Source organism: Sphaerodactylus townsendi, linkage group LG01, assembly GCF_021028975.2.
Source record: "Sphaerodactylus townsendi isolate TG3544 linkage group LG01, MPM_Stown_v2.3, whole genome shotgun sequence".
Lineage (NCBI taxonomy): Eukaryota > Metazoa > Chordata > Lepidosauria > Squamata > Sphaerodactylidae > Sphaerodactylus > Sphaerodactylus townsendi.
In genome coordinates, this window is record NC_059425.1 from 63,040,980 (window position 1) to 63,063,830 (window position 22,851).

Genomic DNA, 22,851 nt, shown 5'->3' on the forward strand with positions numbered 1-22,851 from the left:
TAGAGTCTCAATTGTTGAGCACTACTTCACAAGTAATGTTTGATCAAGAAATGAAAGATATTGATATAGAATTAAAATCATTTAAAGAAAAAATATTGGAATTTAAAAATAAAAAATCTAGAAGAGACCAAAGGGACTATGAGCAAAACAAAATTTTCAAATGGCAATTTGAAAATAACACCCAACAAGTACGGAAGAGAGTTATCACATTCACCTCTGAGGAAGAAAATGATTATAACAAACAGACCTACTCAAGAACAAGAATGACTGAGCCCAGGGAACGTAGGGAATATAGAAGAGGAAACAGATACTTATAAATGACTACACCTGTGGGATATACCACCTGTTCTAAATTAGAGATCCCTCTTATAGCTAAGTAAAAACATACATATAATATCAGAATTTGGATCTTAGGGTGTGACACTGCCCTAGAAGATAGATGTAAGTAAATAAGTATTCTATATTGTACCTATTACTAATTTTTGAAATTTATAACATAAAAAATAATAATATAAAAATCTTTTTTATTATGGCTATATATGCATTAATATATTAATATTTTATAGGAATATCATGTTCATGTAAAGAAAAAAGTGTACAATATCAGATGAATATCTAAATATGAATAAGCTAATGCACTGAAGAAAATGTTTTTGAAAACATAATTTAGCGCGCAATACGTTTTGCTGCTGCTTATACTTATTGCTGCTGCTGCTTACTCATGATTTATATGACATCACCGCTGTCTACAGCTAGTCGTTTGTTGTCATTACGGCCGCAACCTATATTGGTGGCCGTTTACTTTTGGATTGCTGCTTATGATTATTCATGACTTATGTGACATCACCGTTGTCTACAGCAAGTTGTCTGTTGTCGTCATGGCCGTACCTATATTGTTGGCCGTTTATCTTTGGACTCATCTGTGGATTTACCTTTGGATACATCTGTTACTCTGTAGTAGGATATCTACATAAGGTCACAATCGTGAGTAACGCATACCGGTAACATCTATGAACTGTGAGATTTGCCTTTAAAAGTTCATTCGCGTAAATAGACGCGACGTCAGAAACCTTTGCTTATATACAATCAAAGAATCCTGATACTTGTTTTTCTAAGGGACAAATGAGGACACAACGACCTTGCAGAGTTGGTTATAAGACAATTTTATTAGCGGGTTCAGTTAGATAATTGCATAGAATAAGTTTTTATTATATAATATGTTTATAGTGACACTTGTGCACATTTGTATATATGTATACCTATATTAATATATGCCTTGCAACTATATATACAGCCTTGTATGCTTGTTATTGATTGGTTGGCCTTCCTGTGCTAATTTTCCTGGTTATTGCTGTATATATTCTCTCTTGTATCATTCAGTCGGGAGAATATATGACCAGATGTTCTTTCTCATTAACTCACCACAGCTTGATCAAACAGCTCTCTTATCTTCTGTTCTGATTCACCAGACACACCTGACACCATCTCAGTAGCAGCTACTTTGAGTATTGGTATCTCAAGTTCCTAGAGCAAAAAGAAAAGCAAGAACAATTGAGAAGTCATAGAGAATACTGTACACTGAGATGCATGGGTTGATAAGAGACCCTAAGCTAGGTCAAGTTAAAGAACCTACGTACCAATTTTTGCATGGAGGTCTAAAGGGGATCCAGGAAATTAGAGACTAGTTAGCTTAACATCAGTTCCAAATAAATTATCAGAAACTGTTAAAGATAAGACTATTAAACACATTGCGAAGCAAAGCCTACTAAGGGAAAATCAGTATGTCTTCTGTAAAGGGAAATCTTGCTTCACTAACATTTTAGAGTTCTTTAAGAAGGTTAACAAGTGTGCGGGATGAGGGTGAACTGGTGAATATTAAACATGTGGACTTTCAAAAGGCTTTTGACAGGTACCTCACCAAAGATTCCAGAGATAAGCTTAGCAGTCATGGCATAAGAGGATCAGTGCTCTTACGGATTATTGGTTGAAGTGAGCAGTCAGGCCCCATAAAGATCAGTATTGAAATCAATGCTGTTAATAAATGATTCATAAATTATTTGGAATGGGAGATAAGCAGTATAGTGGTGGATGACACCAAATTATCGAAGTAGACTGTGCTCCAGCAGGATCTCTTTAAACTGGGACGAGAAGAGGTACAGCACAGCAAATGAAGCTCAGTATATATAAGCATAAGGTGTTGAAGTGAGACAAAAAAACCCTAATGTCAAATATTGGGTCTGAACTGTTTGAGATGAGCACCCCTATCCAAAGGGCCAGGCGCACAGATGCATCCCTGTGCCATTCCCAAGAGGGCTTTCTGGTAGAGTGGGAAGCCAAAGAACACACAAAAAAAGCCTCCCTGCCACCAGAAAACCTCCATCAGGCTTAATGGACTTATGCCAACAAAAAGGTAGCATAAGTCCAAAGTTCCAGCTGCCAGCATAACGGGGCAATAGCAAGGTGGAAGCCGAGTAGCATAACTTCCCCCCGAACCACTGCTGCTACACCGGCGGCGGGGGCACAGGGATGCTGGCTCAATGTTTAGCACTGTGTCCCACCACTATAGAGGTCCACAGCAGCCATGCAGCAGAGAATCCATCCCTCTGCCAGAGCAAGTGCCCTGAGGAAGGCAAATCTGCCGGTGCGGCCCCACACTGCTCCCAGCAGCGAATTCCCCCCTTCGCCTTTAGATGGGGCTGTAAGAGGCAAAGAGATCAGTTGCTCAATGAAAACACTGACTTAGTGTGTGACATTGGTGAAAAAAGCAAACTCCATGCTGGGGATTGGCATGAAAGGAACTCAAAGTAAAATGGCTAATATTGTAATGACCCTGTGTAGAACAATGGTGTAGCCTCATCTGGACTACTGCACAGAGTTTTAGTCAGGCTTTATAAAAAAGGACAGAAGAGGTCAAGAAAGATAGTTGGAGAACCATTTCTATGAGCGAGGCTAAAGTGTCTGGGATTTTTCAGTTCAGAAAGAAGATAACTAAGAGGGAACATGATAGAGGCTTATAAGAAGTACAGTGATCTATTTGCATGTTTAAATTACTTCTCTTAGTAACTTCCAATAGATTTAGAATTCAAAATGTTATACAAGATACTGCACAGTGATTTTGGATGTAGGTCTTTGCTTTATCCAGCAGCCACTGGATCATTTATTCTATAATATGTTGAGTGCCAGATGGGAATCATTTTCAAAACACAAAGATATCTGTGCGTTTAGATTTTAAACTGTTTATGATTTAAGGCAAAGAAAGGGAAAGAATATGCCAATAGACTAACCCCAGCAATGGCCTGTGCTAGCAAGGTCTTTCCACAGCCTGGTGGTCCATGCAAGAGAAATCCTCGAGGTGGAACAGCTCCTAAATGTTGGTATATCTCAGGATGACGTATATGTATCAGCATCTTACATACTTCCTGCAATGAAAATTACAAGGTAGCAAATATAGACAAGATTTCTAACAGTGACAATTTGCATGTGAAAATTACAGAAGTTAATTCTGCTGAACCTTATGTGAGTCAGTATCGTTATCAAGGTTATGTGTCCTCAACACAGGAACAAGAAAAACACTGGGCCCTGAATACAGCTTTTATTGTAAAACAGCTGCCTCCAGTTTTGGGAAATGTGGGCTATCACCCTTCAAAAATAAACAACAAAGTTTCTTGTCCATACGGTTCCAAAGATAGAAGTCAGAAACGATTCCATCTTTTTGGCCTCTCCTTTCTCTTCCCTCTTGCCTTTCCCACCCACTGTATAATTCAGCTGTATATTAGTACGGGGGATGGTATAGAGTACTTATCTCTTGAATTTTAAGGGGCAACAGAATTTTATTGGACTTGATTCTAGGTTTTATTGGATGTTTTTAATTAATCACTATAAGCTGTCCTGAGCCCTTTGGGGAAGGATGCCCTAAAATCAAATTAATAAATAATAAACAAATATGTTTAGATCAGTGAAGGGTTCTCAACCTGTGAGTTGCGATCCCTTTGGGGGTCGAATGACCCTTTCACGGGGGTCGCCTAAGACTCTCTGCATCAGTGTTCTCCATCTGTAAAATGGATAAATGTTAGGAATGGGGGTCACCACAATATGAGGAACTGTATTAAAGGATCCTGGCATTAGGAAGGTTGAGAACCACTGGTTTAGACAATGTTTGTGGCAATCTCTGGAACCACAGATGTTGCTATCAGATTATGAAGCCCAAGAAGCAGGCCCTCAGCATCCATGACCAGCATTTTCCCACCTCTCTTCCTTATCCAGAGATCACAGCAGGACAGAATCCAGGCCTGCTTGGGTGCTGAGCCTGTGAATCTTTACTGAACTATAGCTTCACACGGAGCCTCTTTCGTAGTAGCTTTAAGGCTGAAAGTTCTCATCATGGATTTTGTTGGCTTTATGCAGAATTTCAATTTATTCTCAGGCCCACTGAGCTGTCAAGGTCAACCGTGATTGGCGGCAGCTCTGCAGGGTCTCAGGTAGAGGTCTTTCTCATCAGTCACTACCTAATTGTTTTAACTGGAGGCACTAGATATTAACCCTCACCTGGATGGCTCAGGCTAGCTCAGTCTCCTCATGTCTTGGAAGCTAAGTAGATTCACCCCTGGTTGGTATTTGGATGGGAGACCGCTCAGCAAATCCAGGATTGCCATGCAGAAGCAGGCAGTGGCAAACCACCCCTGAATATTTCATGCCTTGTAAACCCTTCAAGGGTTGCCATAAATTGGCTGCAATTTGATGGCACTTTCTACCACCACCAGAGATTAAATCTGTGACAGATGCCCTACCCCGAGCCCTGGCCTCTCCTCTGTGGCAACTCTTATGGAATCCCATTAGCTGCCTGCCTCTTTCCAGGACCTCATGTTTAGTTTTATTCTTTAGAACCTCCATCTTGTTAAGAGATTTTATTCGACATCTAACCTTTAAAGTCTCGTCGTTGCCTCCTACATCCGCAAACTTTACAGAAGAGGTTTGTAGCTCTATTCCTTTTGGTTTCCCTGCCAGAACAGAAGAAATAAGAGCACCGTTGCTGTGTTGCCATAGAACATATAGAAAACACTGCAAATCTTGTCCTGCAATTTAAGGAATAAAGTCTTTGTAGCACAGAGAAGTCTCCACAGAGAGTTGTGCTTACCTTTCTTATTCCACAAAGCCGATTCTATTTCTTCATCTACATCTTGAGAGTCTTCTAGCCTCCTTTTAAATCTTTTGCCCTTGGATTTCTTCCTTTCAGTCTTCACAAAGGAAAGATCTTTTGAATTCTAGAGTGCAAAGGAGGCAAATGCAATAATGTGCTGAATCTGCCAACATACTGGATCTGCCAATAATAATTTATGTAGGAAACAATATACATTAAAGCTTTAAAATTAAGTCAAAGCTTTAGGTGGTCTTTTGTGTTCCTTGAGCTCTCTGCTCAGAAAAGTCACTCTGTTTTTTGCGATATATTAAATATTGCTAGACTTATCTCAACTTTTCAAATTCAAGCCTGATCTTGTATAAAATGCAAGGAAGTAAAGAATCTGTGTCAACAATTAGTCTCTAGTAATATTTTCTAGGCACACCAGAAGCAGTATTTGGATTACATTACCCCCTTCCATGTGGTCTGTGGGTTCATGTACCCCTCAACTGCCAGTGAACACTGATTGCATAAAGTTACTTAAATTTTGACAACTGAAACAGTTATAGAAAAGTCAGATTAATTGCTTTTTAATGGAGATTAAAAGTTAAATTCAGCCTTTTTATTTTGCTTTAGAAAATATAATGAGGAGATACCAGATGTAATCTCATTTGCACCTGTTGACTATCTCATACTTTGTTAAGAACCAATAAATTATCTAGGTAATTATTAGTCACATGATTAAGATAGAAGATATTCAAAGTAAGAAGAGACTTATATTTTTCTATAAAAATGCACTACCATGATAAGAAAATCAGATTTCTCTGGATGGAAGCCTCGGAAGATTAGATGAGAATTCTGGGCGTGTGTGACTTTGGTTTATAATCATTTATAAAATCCTTTAATGATGTTTCATTGTTGTTTCAATTCTGTAATTTTGTTGTTGTTGCTGCCCTGAGCCCTGTGGGGAAGGGCGGGGTATAAATATAAGTAAATAAAATAAAAGCAGCAAGACAATACTCTGAAACCACAGTTGTTTTTTAAATGTACCTTACTATGATTAAGAAATGATAGGAACTTTGATAATATTGGCACTTGTTTTTACAGTGAAAATATGGTCAGTGGTGGGATTCAACCCGTTCGTACCACTTCGCTAGAACCAATAGCTAATTTTTTGTCTAATTCACAGAACCAGTTGTTATCCCCCAGTCTGGCCTCTGCCCCTCCCAGGCTCTTAAAGTGAAAGGATCTTTCCCTTTAAGAGGACCTTCCCCTTTAAGAGTCCAGGTTTTAAAGGAGGGGCAGAGGCCAGGCTGGAAAGCAGAGCTGGTGGGGCGGGGGGGGGGGAGGGAGGGAGAAGTGGAGACAAGGATGAGGAGGCCTACCACACAACTTCTCCTCCCTCCCCCGCCAGACTGCTCCTTCAGCCAGACCCTCCAGGCCTGGCCAGGCTGCCCAAGACTGCTGCGGAGCCTCCAAAAGTAAGTGGGTTGAGGGGGATGTGGCCCGGGCCCCAAATCTCTCCTCCCATCCCAAAAAGGCCAGATGCCTTCTCTCTCCGCCCCACCACCCAAAAAGGCAGAGACCTTCCATCTCCCTCACCCACCCCAAAAGGCCAGCTGGATTCTTGGGGGTCCAGCAGAGGCCTTCCCTCTCCCCCCTGGAACCCCAAAAGGCCAGCTGGATCCTTGGGGGCCCGGCAGAGGCCTTCCCTCTCCCTGCACCCACCCCAAAAGCCAGTCGGGTCTTTGGGTGCCCGGCAGAGGCCTTCCCTCTGCCACCACCCCTTTCCATTTCCTTTACCCCTAGCCGCCCCTTGCCACCTCTCCAATTCCTGCCCATCCCTTCCCACCCTCCCCCACCCCTAGCCATCCCTTGCCACCTTCTTCAATCCCTACGCAACCCTTGCTTCTCTCCCCCCACCCCTAGCTTAGCTGGCATTGTTCTGAGAGGTGGTGATTTTGGGGTGACCTAGTGCAAAAATCATGAGGATCCATGTTTTCCAAACAGGTTTTTGCACCACTGTGGTGTCACGGAGCATCAGATGTATGATCATTTGTTCAGACATGTTGCCAGGGCCATGAGCTGTGATGTGCGGGTGATTTTGGAGTAACAAAGTGCAAAAATCAGGATGATCCATGAGGATCCGTGTGTTTTAACTACATTTTTGTGCCACTGTGGTGGCATGGAGCATGGGATGCAGGATTATTGTGTTCAGACTTGTGTCTAGGGATATGAACTGTGATTTGAAGGTGATTTTTGGATGACCAAGTAGAAAAATCATGAGGATCCATGTTTTTCAAGCAGGTTTTTGTGCCATTGCGGCACCACGAAGCGTGGGATGTGTGATTGTTGTGTTCAGACATGTGGCTAATGGCTGGAGTTGTGATGTGCTGGTGATTTTGGGATGACAGTGCAAAAATCATGAGGATCCGTGTTTTTCAAGCAGGTTTTTTCAATAATATTTTAAAACTCTTTCTTATAACATAATCTAGGTTTGTGTACCTCTTTTATTGTTATTTAAGTATTAAATGTATGAAATAATAAACTACCTTTTGGTATATCTTTTTTTATATTTAAAACAGCCATTAGGGTAGCAAACTGGTCGTTAAATTGAATCCCACCACTGGAAGTTCGGAACCAGTTGTTATATTATTTGAATCCCAACACTGGATACGGTTAACGTTGACATGCCTGTATTTTCAACCACCTTGCTTAATAAAGAGAACTGCTATTTTTTTCAACAAACATTTCTGAAGGTTTTCAGTCTGGTTGGCTGGATTTAGTTCAAAGAACAGAACTCGCATTTAATTCATTTGTATTGTCAGATTTAAACGCTGATAAGCAGCCTTTAATAGATAAATCCTAGAAAAAATTGCTGCTAAATGTTTTGAAAAAAGCAGGATCTTGTTAGAACTGTTTAGCTCAGACTCTCTAACTTGAAGTGGGAGTAAAGCATCTTGTAACACATGACTAATCCTGTGCAAGGAGGCTAATCAGTGAAATTCTCCACCAAGACAAGGCTGAAAGAAAAGAACTTGTTGCCAGAAATGTGGCAAATACATCCACCACAGCATGCGACTCAGAATGGGTTACAAAACCTAAAAGACAACACCCAAAATAAGAACAAAATTGTGCAATGATTTATTATATTAGGTATATCAATATACCCACATGGCTCTAATAGTCATCCTCCACACAGTGCTTGCACGGAAATTCCACTCACCACAAAACCAGCATTCCTGGAACTGCCTTCTTTTGGGTATGGGAAGCCACTACATGTATTAGTGCATAAATTCCTAAGTTATGAAGTCGTAAGTCATGAAGGAGTGGGTTTAAACCAGCAACTAACATGGAAAAGATTCTATAGCTACAATAGAGGTGTATATTCCCCTGAGGGCTCACTATGTGCAAAAGTAAATGATATATGCTCACTTTAAAAATAACAGAAAATGAAGATTATCTTACTGCCTCTCCTATTTCTGTTAGACAAAGTATGTTCCTGTAAATTAAAAGTAAAGATCTCTCTGTTTGTGCACTGGGAAATCAGTTGCTTGGTCAAGCCTATATTATTGGGGTGATTTGGTCTGGTATGCTAAGACAGGGAGATTTCTAAAAAGGCTGATGAACGGGTACAATTGCAGATTTCAAGCTATAAACCAATGAATGATCTCTGTGAAAAATGGTGAACAATTTTTTTTTCATTCAGCAATGTAAGTTTGGAAACATCTGAACTATCAAAACCATCTTTTGAGTTGGACTGGCTTTTCATTACTGAGATTAGCAGTATAAGGGTTAAGCTTACATTTCTGTAACAGTTCAGCTAGACTGCTTTTATGGACCACCCTTGCAAAGCATTGGAGAATGAGTCCTCACTGGAGGAAAAGGGGAACAACCCATTCCTAGCCCCTGTCTTTGCAGGCCATTCCTGTGAGTTTGGGATTTCAGGTGTTCCTGAAGGAACCTGGAGCCAACACTAATATCACCCTAAGCCAGCATGGATCTGCCCATGACCAGACCTGCCATGGTCACCTCAGCAACAGAGGAGGTGAAGCGTTAGGGCTGAGGCATAGATCAGGCACACGAGTGCACGCCTGAAAGCTTGCAGCCTTTTCTCTGCTGAGGATATGCTGGAAGAGACCTATTGGTCATCAAAAGATCTGGGCCCAGGTACTCCTCATCAGCAAAGAAGTTGAGTCATCTTGCAGGGAAAGCTTATCATGGAAGCCAGCAGCCAGTGTAGGATCAATTTGTCTACAGCCTTGCTTGACTATCCCATCATTTGTTGAGATATATTTGTCATTCTTGTTGTCTAATCCTTGGACTTTGCCTTTGATTATGCTACTGGATTCTGGCCTGGACCTTTGGACAGTCACCTGTGAACAGTATTATCAGATGCTGTGATTACTGTGACTTAATTCTCCCTTGGTGGCCAGGACAATTATCTCATGTCTCAGTGCTAACACATGACTTCCCGCAGCCAAACGAATGAGTTCCAGGAATGCTGTGTGAATTTTACAACACAATCCTAAACAGAGTTGCACCCTTCTAAGTCCATTGATTTCAGTATAATTCTAGAGAAGAGCATAACTGTTCAGGACTGCACAGCTAACATACAGTACATTTTAGATACATGTTTTATAAATTACTGTTGTTGGTCTTAAGCTTTTGAAATGGGACTGATGAGAAATACAAACAAATGTGAACTATTGAAATAACTGTAACTAGCTTAATAACAGTTAAAGTAACAAGTAACAAAAGTAGTACCTCAGCAGTGTGTTTGCTATTGTCACTCTCTTCTTCTGCACACAGATCAATAAAAAAGTTATCCTCTTTTCTGGCTGGGGTTTTATCAATAAACCAACCACCTTCTGAAATTCTGGTGTCAGATGGTGCTTGAGGGGAAGTGCTGGATTTCACTAATACATCCAAAGCCGTTTCTGGCAGGGAATCTGGATTTTCTTTCCGGTATAAGGTCAATAAAGAACTGTTCATGTAATTGGAGGACTGCAAAATACAGTATTTATTTTTTTAAAATTCAATAGAAGGCACTGATACAGCTTTGGTCACCTCCATTAATATGACTGATTACGCTATAACGACTTTTTCAGGGTATGCCAAACTACAACTTATGAACAATATACAGAAAATACTTAACAGTACTTAGTTTTAACACCTTGAAAGTCACAGGGGCTGTAAATCAGGATGTGTTTCTACTAGGTATTTTTTTTTATTGATGACATTCCTAAAACAAAGGTTAAGAGAGCTCCTTGCTTAGAAAACAATGTGATTAAGCAGAGACAAAACTCACAGCGCACAAAATCCTTTTCACTTTCTCTGTTGTCTTATCTGTTCCTCCAGAGACTAATGAAATCATTCATTTGGAGGATAAAACATCTTTTGCTGAGTTTTGTAACTTGATGCAGCTATCTTTAGATGCATTTTTCTGCCATATTATTTTTCACCCCTGCCCCCCACATATGGCTTGTGATTCTAAGATATACCCAGCTGACTGCTTCAGGGGAGAATATACTGTCTTGGGTAGAAGCAGCCATAAATCAGCCTTGTGTGTGTAAAGTGTCATCAAGTTGCAGCCAGCTCATGGCAACCCAGTAGGGTTTTCAAAGTAAGAGACTAACAGAGGTGACTTGCCATAGCCATTTTTGTATAGCAACCCTGTTATTCCTTGGTGGTCTCCCATCCAAACACTAATCAGGGCCAATCCTGTTTAGCTTCTGAGATCTTTTGAGATCACACTAGCCTGGGGCTATCCCAGTCAGGACAAGATCAATTATTTAAAAGGCTGCTCTAACTGTAAAAATATGGCACTCTTATCTCCCCAACTCTGCTTTCCACGATGTCACTACTCATGTAGCAAGAGGACCAGCGTGGTGTACTGGTTAAGAGCAATGGACTCTAATCTGGAGAACCAGGTTTGATTCTCCACTCCTTCACATAGCCTGCTAGGTGACCTGGGCCAAGTCACAGGTCTCTTCGAACTCTCTCAACTCCACCTACCTCACAACATGTCTGTTATAGGTAGGGAAACACAAGGCAATTTTAAGCCACTTTGAGACTCTTTTTGGTAGAGAAAAGCTGGGTATAAAAAACCAACTCTTCTTCTTCTATGATGGAATCAGGCTTACTCTCAAGCCCATCATAAACAATGAGCAAGCGGGGGTTAGTGCAACATAAATGAAAACAGAGAAAGTGCCCTGAACACGGCTAGCAGCAATACCTACTAAGCTGCTAATAGCTGTGTAAGTTGAGAAATTTACAAAATAAAAAACATTTACAAAATATTCAGAACGAGACCCAAAAATTCTTTGGTGTCATGTAAACTCTTTACAAACACATGTACACACACTCAACAGTGCACAAAAAGTACTGCATGGTAATCATATTCTTTCATGAAATCAGTTCAAAGAACTCAATACACTGATAAACTCTAAGAACGCTTCAATGAAAATTCCTCATTAAGGATTGTTTCCTCTTTAAGTTAAGAGCACCCACTAAACCTAGCTGGTGTCTGGGTATGATCTGACATCTTACAAGACTTCAAGAGCATCATGAGATTCTCTGACAGACCGCTCACACTAGCAGTTATTTGGGTTTAGTTCGTCACATTTGCAGAACAGCTCTTTTACCAGTGTGACTTGGAATTTGGACAATAACATACCATTAGCCCTTGAAGTCTTGTATGAAGTCGGATCATATCCAGATACTGGCTAGGTTTAGTGGGTGCTCTTAACTGTAAAGAGAAAACAATCCTTAATGAGGAATTTCCATTGAGATTTCTTAGAATTTATGAGTGTATTGAGTTCTTTGAATTGATTGTGTGAAAGAATAGGATTACCATGCACTTCTTGTGCGGTTTTGAGTGTCTGTACATGTTTGTAAAAAGGCTGTATGACACCAAATAATTTTTGGGCCTGGACTAAATACTTTTAAAAGGTTTTTTACCTTTTAAATTTCTCAACTTACACAGCTATTGCTGCCAGCCGTGTTCAGTGCACTTTCTCTTTTTTCAATTACTTTCAAGCCTGTTTTAGCCCTACTGTGTTGCCCATCCTGACTTGGTAGATCAAAGCCAAAAACATTCCAGAGTATCAAGTGATAGGAGCTACAAGCATATAGTCAAAAAGATTTGCTCTATCTAGACTGGCACCATTCTTTGAACTTCTTTTAGGAAAACTTGCCAAGAAGATGGACAGTCATTGATTTAAGACTTTTTACCTATATCTGTTCCACAAATTTGACTTTAGAACTATTAGGAACCTCTATATAAATAAGAAACAATGTATTCTACTGGAATTATCATGTGCCAGTACTTACTGGGTGCTCAGTATCAGTGTCTGAAGTATCCATGCAGCTTTCTGAATCCCTTTAGGATAGCAACACAAGATGTTTAGCAAAAAAATAAATAAATACAAGTTTTACATAATTCTTTCAAACTACAATTATATGTATAACTAGTAGAATATTCTACCTTAGATCAAAATTGGGTGAACACAATTAACAGCGCCCCTGCTTCCTGCCTGCAACACTCCCCCCCCCTCGTATTACCTCCCTTATCAATTTTGGAATTAGACTGAAGTCTTGCCTGAGCTTGACAATGGACTGAAGAAGAATGAATAAACTGTAGCTCAATCCTGACAAGACAGAAGTGAAAGCAGTATTGCATAGTGGAGCAAGCAGAATGCCTCTGTCAGATCCTAGGGAAAAGTCAGCAGGTGGGTGCTGTTGCTTGAGGGCCCAGCTTCTGGCGTACTTGGTGGTACATATATGGATTGGTACTGGTCTGATCCAATATGGCCATTTTTATGTGCTCAACAGTAGCTGAGTCTGTAGCTTAGGTCCTTTTGGTGCTGGCTCTGCTCCTGAATTCCCAGATAGCAGTTATGGCCTGAAATGTACCTTTTTACCAATTTAAGCTAGTACATCAATTGCTCTCTCACTTGGATGATACACCACTAACATGTATGCTTTATACTAAACTACTGTAAAGGAACTGCCCATGAAGACTGTTCAAAAGCTGCAGCTGCCAGGTGAGGAAGGGGGAAGACCCTGTGACTTGGTTAGGAACACTAAGATCTGGATGAGTTTGTTTCTCCTTTGCTCTCAGGTTCTTAAAAGCTCAGCAGGCCCAGATTCACAAGCTAACCCACTCATGGCCTTCAATTCTTAGCCTAGATTCTAAAACCAGGAAGAAGATATATTAGCAACCAGAGAAAGGGAGGAAGATCTGCTCTGCATTCAGAAGCCCCCATTCTTATGTTTTGCCCCTATGGTATTTTTGAACTGCAAGCCACTCTGGATCATCATTGGTAAGAAAAGGAAGATATAAATAAAACAAACTGGCAAGAATGCCTTGCTCAATTAATGATTGACACAAGATGGCATAATCATAACCACCACTGAACAACTGCAGTAATCACCAGTAGGCTTCTGCGCCCAATTAAAAGTGCCAATACCAATCTATTAAGTATTAAATGGTCTTGGGATCTGTCTCATATGAATGTACTTAAAGTTCAAGTTTAGTAGGAAAACCCACTTCAGGTCTCAGTTTAATCAGAGGTCAAATCCACAAGATGTTCATGCACAATGCTGAGTTTCAGTACTTTTCAAAAAAGTTGTAATTCTAGGAACAAAATAATTTCAACATATTGTTGAAGAGTTTAATTACCAGAATCAACTGGGTTTTCTGAGTTTTCCAGGCTGCTTGGCCGTGATCAGGTAGTTTTTGGTCCTAATGTTTTGCCCGTATCTATTGCTGGCATTTTCAGAGGCATGTCACAGTAATATGTGTTCCTCTCTGGGGCACGGTGGAGTTTGACTATGTGGTGGGGTATAAGCAAATGTGCTCCCTCCTACCTGTGAGGTGTGCAAAACATATACCTTATCACACAATCACTCCACACTGTGCCTCAGAGAGAAACACATCTTACCATGACATGCCTTTCAAGATGCCACCCATAGATGTGGGTGAAACATTAAGAACAAAAACTACAAGACTACGACCACACAGCCTAGAAAACGCACAACACCAGAGTAATTTCAACTTACTCTCTGCCTCCTCTGTGCCTTGCTTTCTTTGCCAAATGTTCATCTTCTACAGTCTCTAAATCCTCTGGCTTCAGCTCTTTACTTATTATGCTAAAAACTGCAATAGAAAAATCAAAATATAGTTATCAGTTTATGAGATATACAGCTTGAACTCCGTATGCCTGCATGATAGTACACTGTAGTGATAAAAGTACTAACTAGGATCTGGGAGACCCATGTCTGAATCCCCACTCAGCCATGGCAACTTGCTGGATGACCTGGGACCAGTACACACTTTTAGCTGGTGTGAGGGTAAAGCAGAAGAATGGTTTAAGCTGTTTTGGGTCTCCATCAAGGAGGAAGATGGGGCATAAAAGCAGTAAATAAATCCAAAGAAACTGTAAGCCAGAAACACAACAAAGAGCACAACCCTATTCCAGTTTCCTTGAATGCAAGGCCTACTCTATGCATAAAGCAGAAAGGGTGGCACCAGCTTAAATAGCATATAGGGAAGAGAGACTTTTAAAATATATTTTATTTTAACAGATCAATTACATATTATAAAGAATATGCCAAAGCTGTCACAAGAAATAATACAGGGAGCTGGAAAGACTGATTCGGGAAGTGTCTTCTATTCTGGATGAGGATGCAGAGGAACAGGTCTGTAGCTCACAAGTGCTGCTGGACCTTGGTCTCCTGCTGGAAAAGCAGATGACAGGGGTGGCCTGGAGCACCTTCCACCAGCTTCAGCTGGTGAGTGAGCTGTGGCCTTTTCTGAGTAAAACTTGTCACTGTGGTGAATTCCTGACAACATCTAGATTAGATCAACTCATGGTCCATAATCTGCTTTGACTTGCAACGAGAAAGACAGACTACAATGAACAAATACTTACAAAACTATGGTGTCGCTTGCAATATTCTTAAATTGAACATGTATGGTTTAGTTTGGGTTTACTTCCGATTAGATCAACATTTAAATCACGGTACAGCAAAAAAAAAATATTGGAGCCACTTTCCTAGAATATAGACTTTTTCAAAGCTCCACCATGTCAAATTCTCTTCAAATAAACATTTTGCAAACATTCTACCCTCCACATACTATGCAAAATTTCCCTCTTGGGAATCTATATATATAAAAAGCTAACCGTGAGTTTGTTACTCATGCTCTAACATGGAAACGGCTGGACGGATCGCCCCCAAATTTTCACATGACGTCCCTCTCTGTTGCAGGCAGGTAATCGGATCTTCAAATCGCCGAAAGTCCATACCTGAGCCAGGTAAAACGTCTTTTTCCAGGCGCACCAGGCCATTAAGCTGGCTGTGTTTAACTGTCACCCTTAGAATGTTCGTGCAGCATGTCTGTGGCCTGAGGGGTTGGTATGCCCTTAGAATGTTATTACGTTGCGAGGTGGCCACAGATGAGCATTAGAAAACAGTAAATAGGTAATTCTGTTCAGGTAATAAAGGTGGAAGTGAAACACATACACACTTTGCCGTGTGAGACGTCAGGTGGGGATCCCCCCCTCACAGGCAGGTAACTTTCACTCTCTGTGCCTCACCCACTGCTACCACACAACACACATACTCTCATATACATCCAGCTCATCCTCACACACCTCACTCTGCCCTCCCTCACATCCAACCACCACTTACCCACTTCACCTCACCCGTAATTAAGAGTCCACAGCTCTCTTTTACTAAAAGAGGCGAGGCTGGAGTTTATGCCCTGTTCTTCTACAGAAAATCCGTGGGGTGGGGGGGTGAAGACCAAGCACCACTGAGCTCCACGTTCTCTTTTTGCACATGGCCCTTTAAAGAACCCAGGGAGTTGGCCTTGATCTGAGTGCCTCACCACCCTGCCTCTGCTACCTGACTGGGATAGCCTCCTTGCCCCAGTTCTGCCTTATCCAAGCCAGGACTGTGTGTGTCAACCAGCCTCATGGACAGCAGGATTCGCACTCTGGACAGTTCCGTTGTGGAATGGAAAGGGTTACCTTACACTCCCTTTCTTCTTTTATCTTTTTCCTTGCTTTTAGCCTTAGGAAGGGGCGCCTGTTTGAACTGTTTTAAATTGTTTGAATTGTTTGGATTGTTTAAACTATATGTAACTGCTGCCGGAGTTTTAATGTTTAAGTTATGTTGTTTGAGTTGCTGTTGATAACAGCCATGTTGTTGAGCCGCCTCGAGCCCTCCGGGGAAGAGGCGGCCTAGAAATCTAAAATATAAATAAATAAATAAATAAATAACAATGTGAACTGAAAAGGGAAAGAGGGATTCCATTTGACCAACCCAAAAGGCTATGCTGCAGATCATTGGACCTGCATGGACATCGGTGTGGGTTGCGGACTGTGATGAGAAGGACAATTGCCACAGCAATGCGTGGCCGGGCCCCGCTAGTTATTAATATAGGGAGACTTGGAAGAACCCTTATCTGTTGCGAGGATAAACAGGAGAAAAAGAGAATGATGTTGTAAGTCACTTTAAGTTCCCATTGGAAAGAAAAGTGAGGTAAAATAGCTTTTAAAAATTATATCACTTATGTCCTTTGCCATCTCAGTATCATTTCATTATACCGACTGTGCCTTGGTCTCACTGAGTTCAGTGGCAATTATGCCCAAGACCACATAGGAATAAAGTCTCAGGGTCAGTGCTGGCTGTAATAACAGTAAGTGTGGCCTAGATCAATTCAGATGAGTATGGGGTTGGTGTTTTATTACCTTAGACAGCTTTTAGTGCAATGACTTTAAATTCAAATGCATCAGTCTTACCTTTCTCTACCTGTATTCTAAAGGCATTTCTTTTTCTTCTTCCATAATCGGCACTGAAAATCAATTTATGCATTAGAGTCTCATTGAAAGCTTTTAATGAATATATAACATCATAACTAGCCTAATCTACACTGATCCAATTCCTTATCTAGGATGCAAACGATATTATTTATGAATACATAGTACAGAATTCAGCCCATTGTTGGCTCATGGGAAAAACACAGAGCATTTTGATTGAAAAAAAAAGCCACATATGTTTTTTCTTTGAAGATTTCTTCCACTGAAGAGAACTAAAAAAACAACCCTTCAATGAAATATTTTTCTCTTTCAGAATGAATTGAATGCTTCTGAAAGCATGGCTTTCAACACACAAAATATGAAGCATAAAAAAACCTGGGGGCTTTTTAAAGTTTTATATGAAAAAAACTGAAATTTGGGGAAATATTAGAAAACCTCCAAAGTCCTGTGATTTTCTTCCTTCTGGAATGAATGAAATGAAACACAAGGATTTATTCAGTGTGTAGCATGAAAATTTATCAAAGTGACAGTCTACAGCATTAGATAGTAATCATTCTAATGTATAATTTATAATAACATATTTGCAAGAATATATATTTTTATTAAACAATTCTGAGAACAATTAATGTGTTTAACAATACACGATTAAAGAGTTCAGCTTTTTTCAGTTTTACAAAGTTACCTTAATATCCAAATATTTAAAATATGTGTACATTCCTGGGCCTTCTGTCCAAATCATACTTTCTTTTGCTTACTATAGAATTTCTTCTCTACTTTCAACTTTTTTTTGTACTTCTCAGAGAGCAAACATTAAAGGTATGTGATATGATAGCACAAAGTGTAGAATTTTGTAACTTATTTTCAAGCAGTCAGCATGCTTGCCATATTTCTTACAGTAATGCAGCCATTTACACTTTAAAAAAATTGTACACAGGACGTCTGGAATTGTTGTCTAAGATCAAAGAGTAGGAGACAGCCAGATAAAACAATTTTGTATGCTAACTAGGTTATAAATGATGCATTTTAAGCCAGTAAAAGATATTTAGGTTTAATAGAAAAGTGAGTATTATATTTATTTTAATCTGCCTCCCTCCCCCCAAAAAACAGAGAAACAATTTTTTTCATGAGGCTTCAACAGTTCTGGAAATTTTGCATCTCTACTGTTGACAAAATTACTATACACAAAAAGTCACACTGGGACCCAACAGAGCCTTGTTTCCTCCCTTCCTTCACACCTACTCACACACAGGTCCAGGGACCATTTCGGGGCACAAGAGACATGTTCATCCTCTCTATGTGCCTGATATAAACTACTTGTGCTCCAGAATATTATTAGTATATTTCTGTCACAGGAACTTGAACTTACCGTATATACTTGCATATAAGTCGAATTTTTCAGCACATTTTTGTGCTGAAAAAGCCTCCCTCGACATATACGCGAGTGAGGTGTTATTTAAAAAATATTTTAGGGTTTTTACTTTGTTAGCCGCCAGGGGATGCAATTTTTAGGCTAGCAGCACCAAAATTTCAGGGATTTTTCAAGAGACTCTCCTGATGACACCACCCAAGTTTGGTAAAGTTTGGTTCAGGGGGTCCAAAGTGGTTGCCTCCATCCCCCATTGTTTCCAATGGAAGCTAATAGTAGATGGGGCTACCCTTTTGAGGGTCCATAACTTTGGACCCCCTGAACCAAACTTCACCAAACCTGGGTGGTATCATCAGGAGGGTCTCCTAAAGATACTCTGAAATGTTGATACTGCTAACATAAACATTCCTCCCCTGACCAAAAATCCAGTTTTGAAGGATTTTAACTCTTCTGTTTTAGCTTGGTTGCTGATTGAGCTAAGGTTTTTGTACTTTTAAAGTTATTGTTGAGACCATATTGTTTTTGTTGACTCCCTTTTCCACTTACAGAGCTAGTTTACTGTTTTTCTTTGAAATAAATATTCAAAAACATTTAACCTACTGATGCCTCAATTAATGTAATTTTATTGGTATCTATTTTTATTTTTAAAATTTACCAGTAGCGGCTGCATTTCCCACCCTCGACTTATACACGAGTCAGTAAGTTTTCCCAGTTTTTTGTGGTAAAATTAGGTGCCTCGACTTATATGCAGGTCGACTTATACATGAATATATACGGTAATTTATGAAGGTAGAACTGCACATTATGTGAATTCTGATGAGACTGTTTGATGACATCTTTACATTTTACACAATGCCGCCACTGTAGCTGAGATCGAAAAGGGAGACCTGGTGTCTTAACATTTTTCTCTTGTACTGTATTCCCACTAAAAATCACCACTCGCCAACTTGTACTTATTTTGTAGAAAATTCTTAAGTTTTCCACTGTAGGCCAAATGCATGGTGTGTGTGTCAAGCGGGAGTCTGGCATCAAGCAGAAAAGCACCAGGAGGGATGGGGGATGAACAAGCTGATGGTAAAATACTTTCGTTTTCCCTAGGTAACCAAGCAGAGGCACCCAGGGGGAGGCAGCATTATCTCAGTCCTCTGACCTTGAGTCCATCCTGCATTCCTGTCTTTTGTGCCTTCTGTAGTGTGGGATAGAGCTAAGGGATAGGAAGTGGGGGAGGAGGATGCAGAATTGATATATTGGGGTTGTTTGAATGTTCTAGCAAAACTAGCTTTTCCCCTCCAACCTTTGTGTCTGCCAACAAAAGACTTCTAAACCTTCAAGTTACAGAGTCTGATCTGAACCACAGATCCGAGGCTTGACAGTGTGTAAATATATCAGTTTTCAGCAAAAAAAAAAAGGTTAAGGGTTTGACACTCTCGTTTTTCCATTTAAACTGCAATCCTAAACACTGTCCTGTACACAGTTTTTAAAAGTTGGTAAATGTGATTGTGGAGCATCACATAAGGTATGGTTCTACCTGTAACAATGCTGTGAGATTAGAGAAATGAAGATTAGTTTTCATTAAACTATTAGAAGAGAGAAAAATATTTTTCCCCCTTGACTTCTGAAAACATTCATTGTCTGCACTGGACTTATCTTGAATATAACATTGCTGTCAAAATTTATTATTTTCTGTTATTCATTCTGTCTGTCTCCAAGACAAATGTATGGATTATACTCACCTATATATTTTCTGTAGATCAGCTGCTAAAAGTCCAATATCAACGTACTGGCCGCATTTATTACTGCTCAAGTACTGTAAAATGAATACATTAAACAATAGTTATAAAATGTTTAGCGGAAGAACTGATATGTATGTAAAAGTTATCCATCAAAGGATAAGCTACATCTCCCTATCCTTGCTGGTTCCTCAACCAGTGTTTGAACAGGTACACAAAAGGAAGTGGGAGAATTCCTTGGGAGGAGCTAGCTAGGTCACCCTGCAAATATTCATTTCAAGTGTTCGAAGTATTTCATTTTCTTGAAATAATCCATATAACATTGCTATAAAGTACGCCAGAATTAAAGATTAAGAATTAAGGCAAATATTTAATTGAGAGTTTCTACACTCAGAACTTACATAGTTAGCCAATATATTATGCCAACTCTTATTAATGATGGAAGCATTTGAGTTTTTAGGGTTGGTTTTTTTTTTGCACATTAAGGGAATTTAGCAAGTATCAAAAAACCAAAGCATATCCCACTTTTGTCTGACCTATTTCTTAAGTAGCATGCAATATCACACAGGAGTAATATCACACAAGTCTATTTTAGGCTGATTCCGCATGGGCCAAAAACAGCGGTGTGAAAACAGTATAAACCAGTGATGGCGAACCTACGGCACGGGTGCCAGAGGTGGCACTCGGAGCCCTCTCTATGGGCATGCATGCACAGCGTTCGTCATGTGGGGGGGGCGGAAAGTCACCCCCCCACACACACACATCTAGGCTGGCCTGGGCCACTGAGCACAACGTGCGCACACCGCAGTGAGCAGGGAGGACCCGGCTGGTGGGCCTTGTGCCTGTGCTCTGGGTGGCTGCTGCCCGAGGGAGGGGCGCAGAGGAGGCAGAGATGCTAGAGAGGCACAGAGTGTTGCGCACGGGACTTGCTGGAGGCTAGAGCAGGCTGGCCCCTGCTCAAGTTGGTGGGGCGGAGGAAGAGGGAGCCAACCAGTTTTTCTAAACTGAAACCTCAGCATTCAGGTTAAATTGCCAGGTTGGCACTATGTGATAAATAAGTGGGGTTTGGGTTGCAATTTGGGCACTCGGTCTCAAAAAGGTTCGCCACCACTGGTATAAACCCTTTTACACTGTTTTAAACCCTTTTACTCCATTTTCACATCGTTTTCACACTGCTGTTTTTGGCCCATGCGGAATCAGCCTTACTGTGAAGATGCACATTCTTACAACTGACTCGTGGATTTTTGTGCAATGCACACTTATTTTACTTAAAATATTCACATTCACCAAACTCCACAAATCCAAACCAACTTCAGATGTTGCTTTTTGGACCATAAGTAGATTCCTAAGTACAAAAATGGATGTATAGAGTGACTTATATTATGTTTCACGCATTAAGAGACAATCTATTGGTGATCCCTGGCCCTAAAGTTATCTGGCTATCTTCTATCAGCCAGAGCCTTTTTAACTCTGGCCTCAGACTGGTGAAACTCTCTTTCTAATGAGACCCAGGCCATGACAAATCTGATGCAATTCCATAGGCCTGCAAGACTGAGTTGTTCCGCCAGGCCTATGGCTGAGGGCAGTGACACTTCCTATCTTGCTGGAATCCCTTCTCCTTTCTGTCTATTTATTCTGTAGTATCCCTATTTAACATTTTTCTTCATTCCTTATGATTGGGCCCCTTGTTATGTTCAGCACCATTCATTTTTAATACTGGGATTTTAAAATATATATTTAATCGCTGTATTGTTTTGTGTTTCCTGGAAGTCACCCTGAGTCCAACTGGTTGAAAAAGGGAAAAGATATAAATTGAAAAAACAAATAAATAAGAATAGATGTATATGCCTTTGCATTGACTCCTCTACTGATTAAATAAGAAACATTGCCACAAATCGCATCCTAAGCCAGTGTGGTGTATTGGTTAATGTGTTGAACTAGGACCAGGAAACCAAGGTTCAAGTCCCCGCTCGAGCCATGGAAGTTTGCTGAGTGATATGGGGCCAGTTACAAACTCTCAGCCTCAACCTTGGCAAATATTTAGATGGGAGACCACCAAGGAATTTCAGGGATATGACACAGAGCCAGGAAGCAGCAAACCAGTTCTGAATGTCTCCTGCCTTGAAAACCCTACAGGATCATCAGTCACAGTCAAAAAGAAAAAATACATAAGATTGGCTAAAAGACTTCCTGTATACTTAGAGGACCCTGATCTCAGAAGTATTTCCTTAATACTTAGCATTCATATAGCGCTTTCAGAGCTCATTACCAAAGTAATCCTTACAACAGCTCTATAAGAAAGGCCAGTACAATCATCCCTGTACTGCAGATGAGACACTGAGGCTAAAAGAAGGGCTTGCTTAAAGCTAGCTAACAGATCTGTGCCCTGACCTGGACAGCTCAGGATAGTCCAGTCGCAGCATATCTCAAAATCTAAGCAGGGTAATCACTGGTTAGTATTTGGATGAAAGATCCTCCAAGGAATACCAGGGTTTCTACGTGGAGGAAGACAACAGCAAACCACCGCTGAACATCTCTTGCCTTGAAAATCCTTTGAGGGATTACCATAAATCAGCAGCAACTTGACAGCATTTTACACATACACAATGAGTCTGTGACTGAGATTTACAGTGCCATCTTAAACAATGTTTCATCTATATAAAACAATTTAAGCTCAGTTACTTAAAGGTATAACTCTTCTTAGGATGCCATCATTAGCCTTCTGAGCAAACCTGTATGAGATTGGACTCCCGTTGCCTGACTGCAACATGCATTTATGTGTAGAAAAATCCTGCTAAATTAGTTGGG

The 22,851-nt window shown here is 40.4% G+C and overlaps 1 protein-coding gene across 3 annotated transcripts in view; it reads right to left on the reverse strand.

Annotated features, from left to right (window-relative positions):
• NVL (nuclear VCP like) overlaps window positions 1–22,851 on the reverse strand; it is a 47,678-nt gene that overhangs the window by 23,694 nt on the left and 1,133 nt on the right. For 2 of the 3 annotated variants that reach the window (XM_048504822.1, XM_048504766.1), the window contains exons 2-10: window positions 20,047–20,120; window positions 16,930–16,982; window positions 14,183–14,279; window positions 12,452–12,500; window positions 9,884–10,123; window positions 5,135–5,261; window positions 4,921–4,997; window positions 3,285–3,419; window positions 1,423–1,524 (exon numbers count right to left, since the gene is read on the reverse strand). In XM_048504822.1, the coding sequence (XP_048360779.1) occupies window positions 1,423–1,524; window positions 3,285–3,419; window positions 4,921–4,997; window positions 5,135–5,261; window positions 9,884–10,123; window positions 12,452–12,484 (714 nt within the window). In that variant the 5' untranslated portion in view covers window positions 12,485–12,500; window positions 14,183–14,279; window positions 16,930–16,982; window positions 20,047–20,120. Of the gene's footprint in view, window positions 1–1,422; window positions 1,525–3,284; window positions 3,420–4,920; window positions 4,998–5,134; window positions 5,262–9,883; window positions 10,124–12,451; window positions 12,501–14,182; window positions 14,280–15,306; window positions 15,357–16,929; window positions 16,983–20,046; window positions 20,121–22,851 lie in introns of those variants that run through there. The other variant, XM_048504888.1, reaches the window with a different exon arrangement.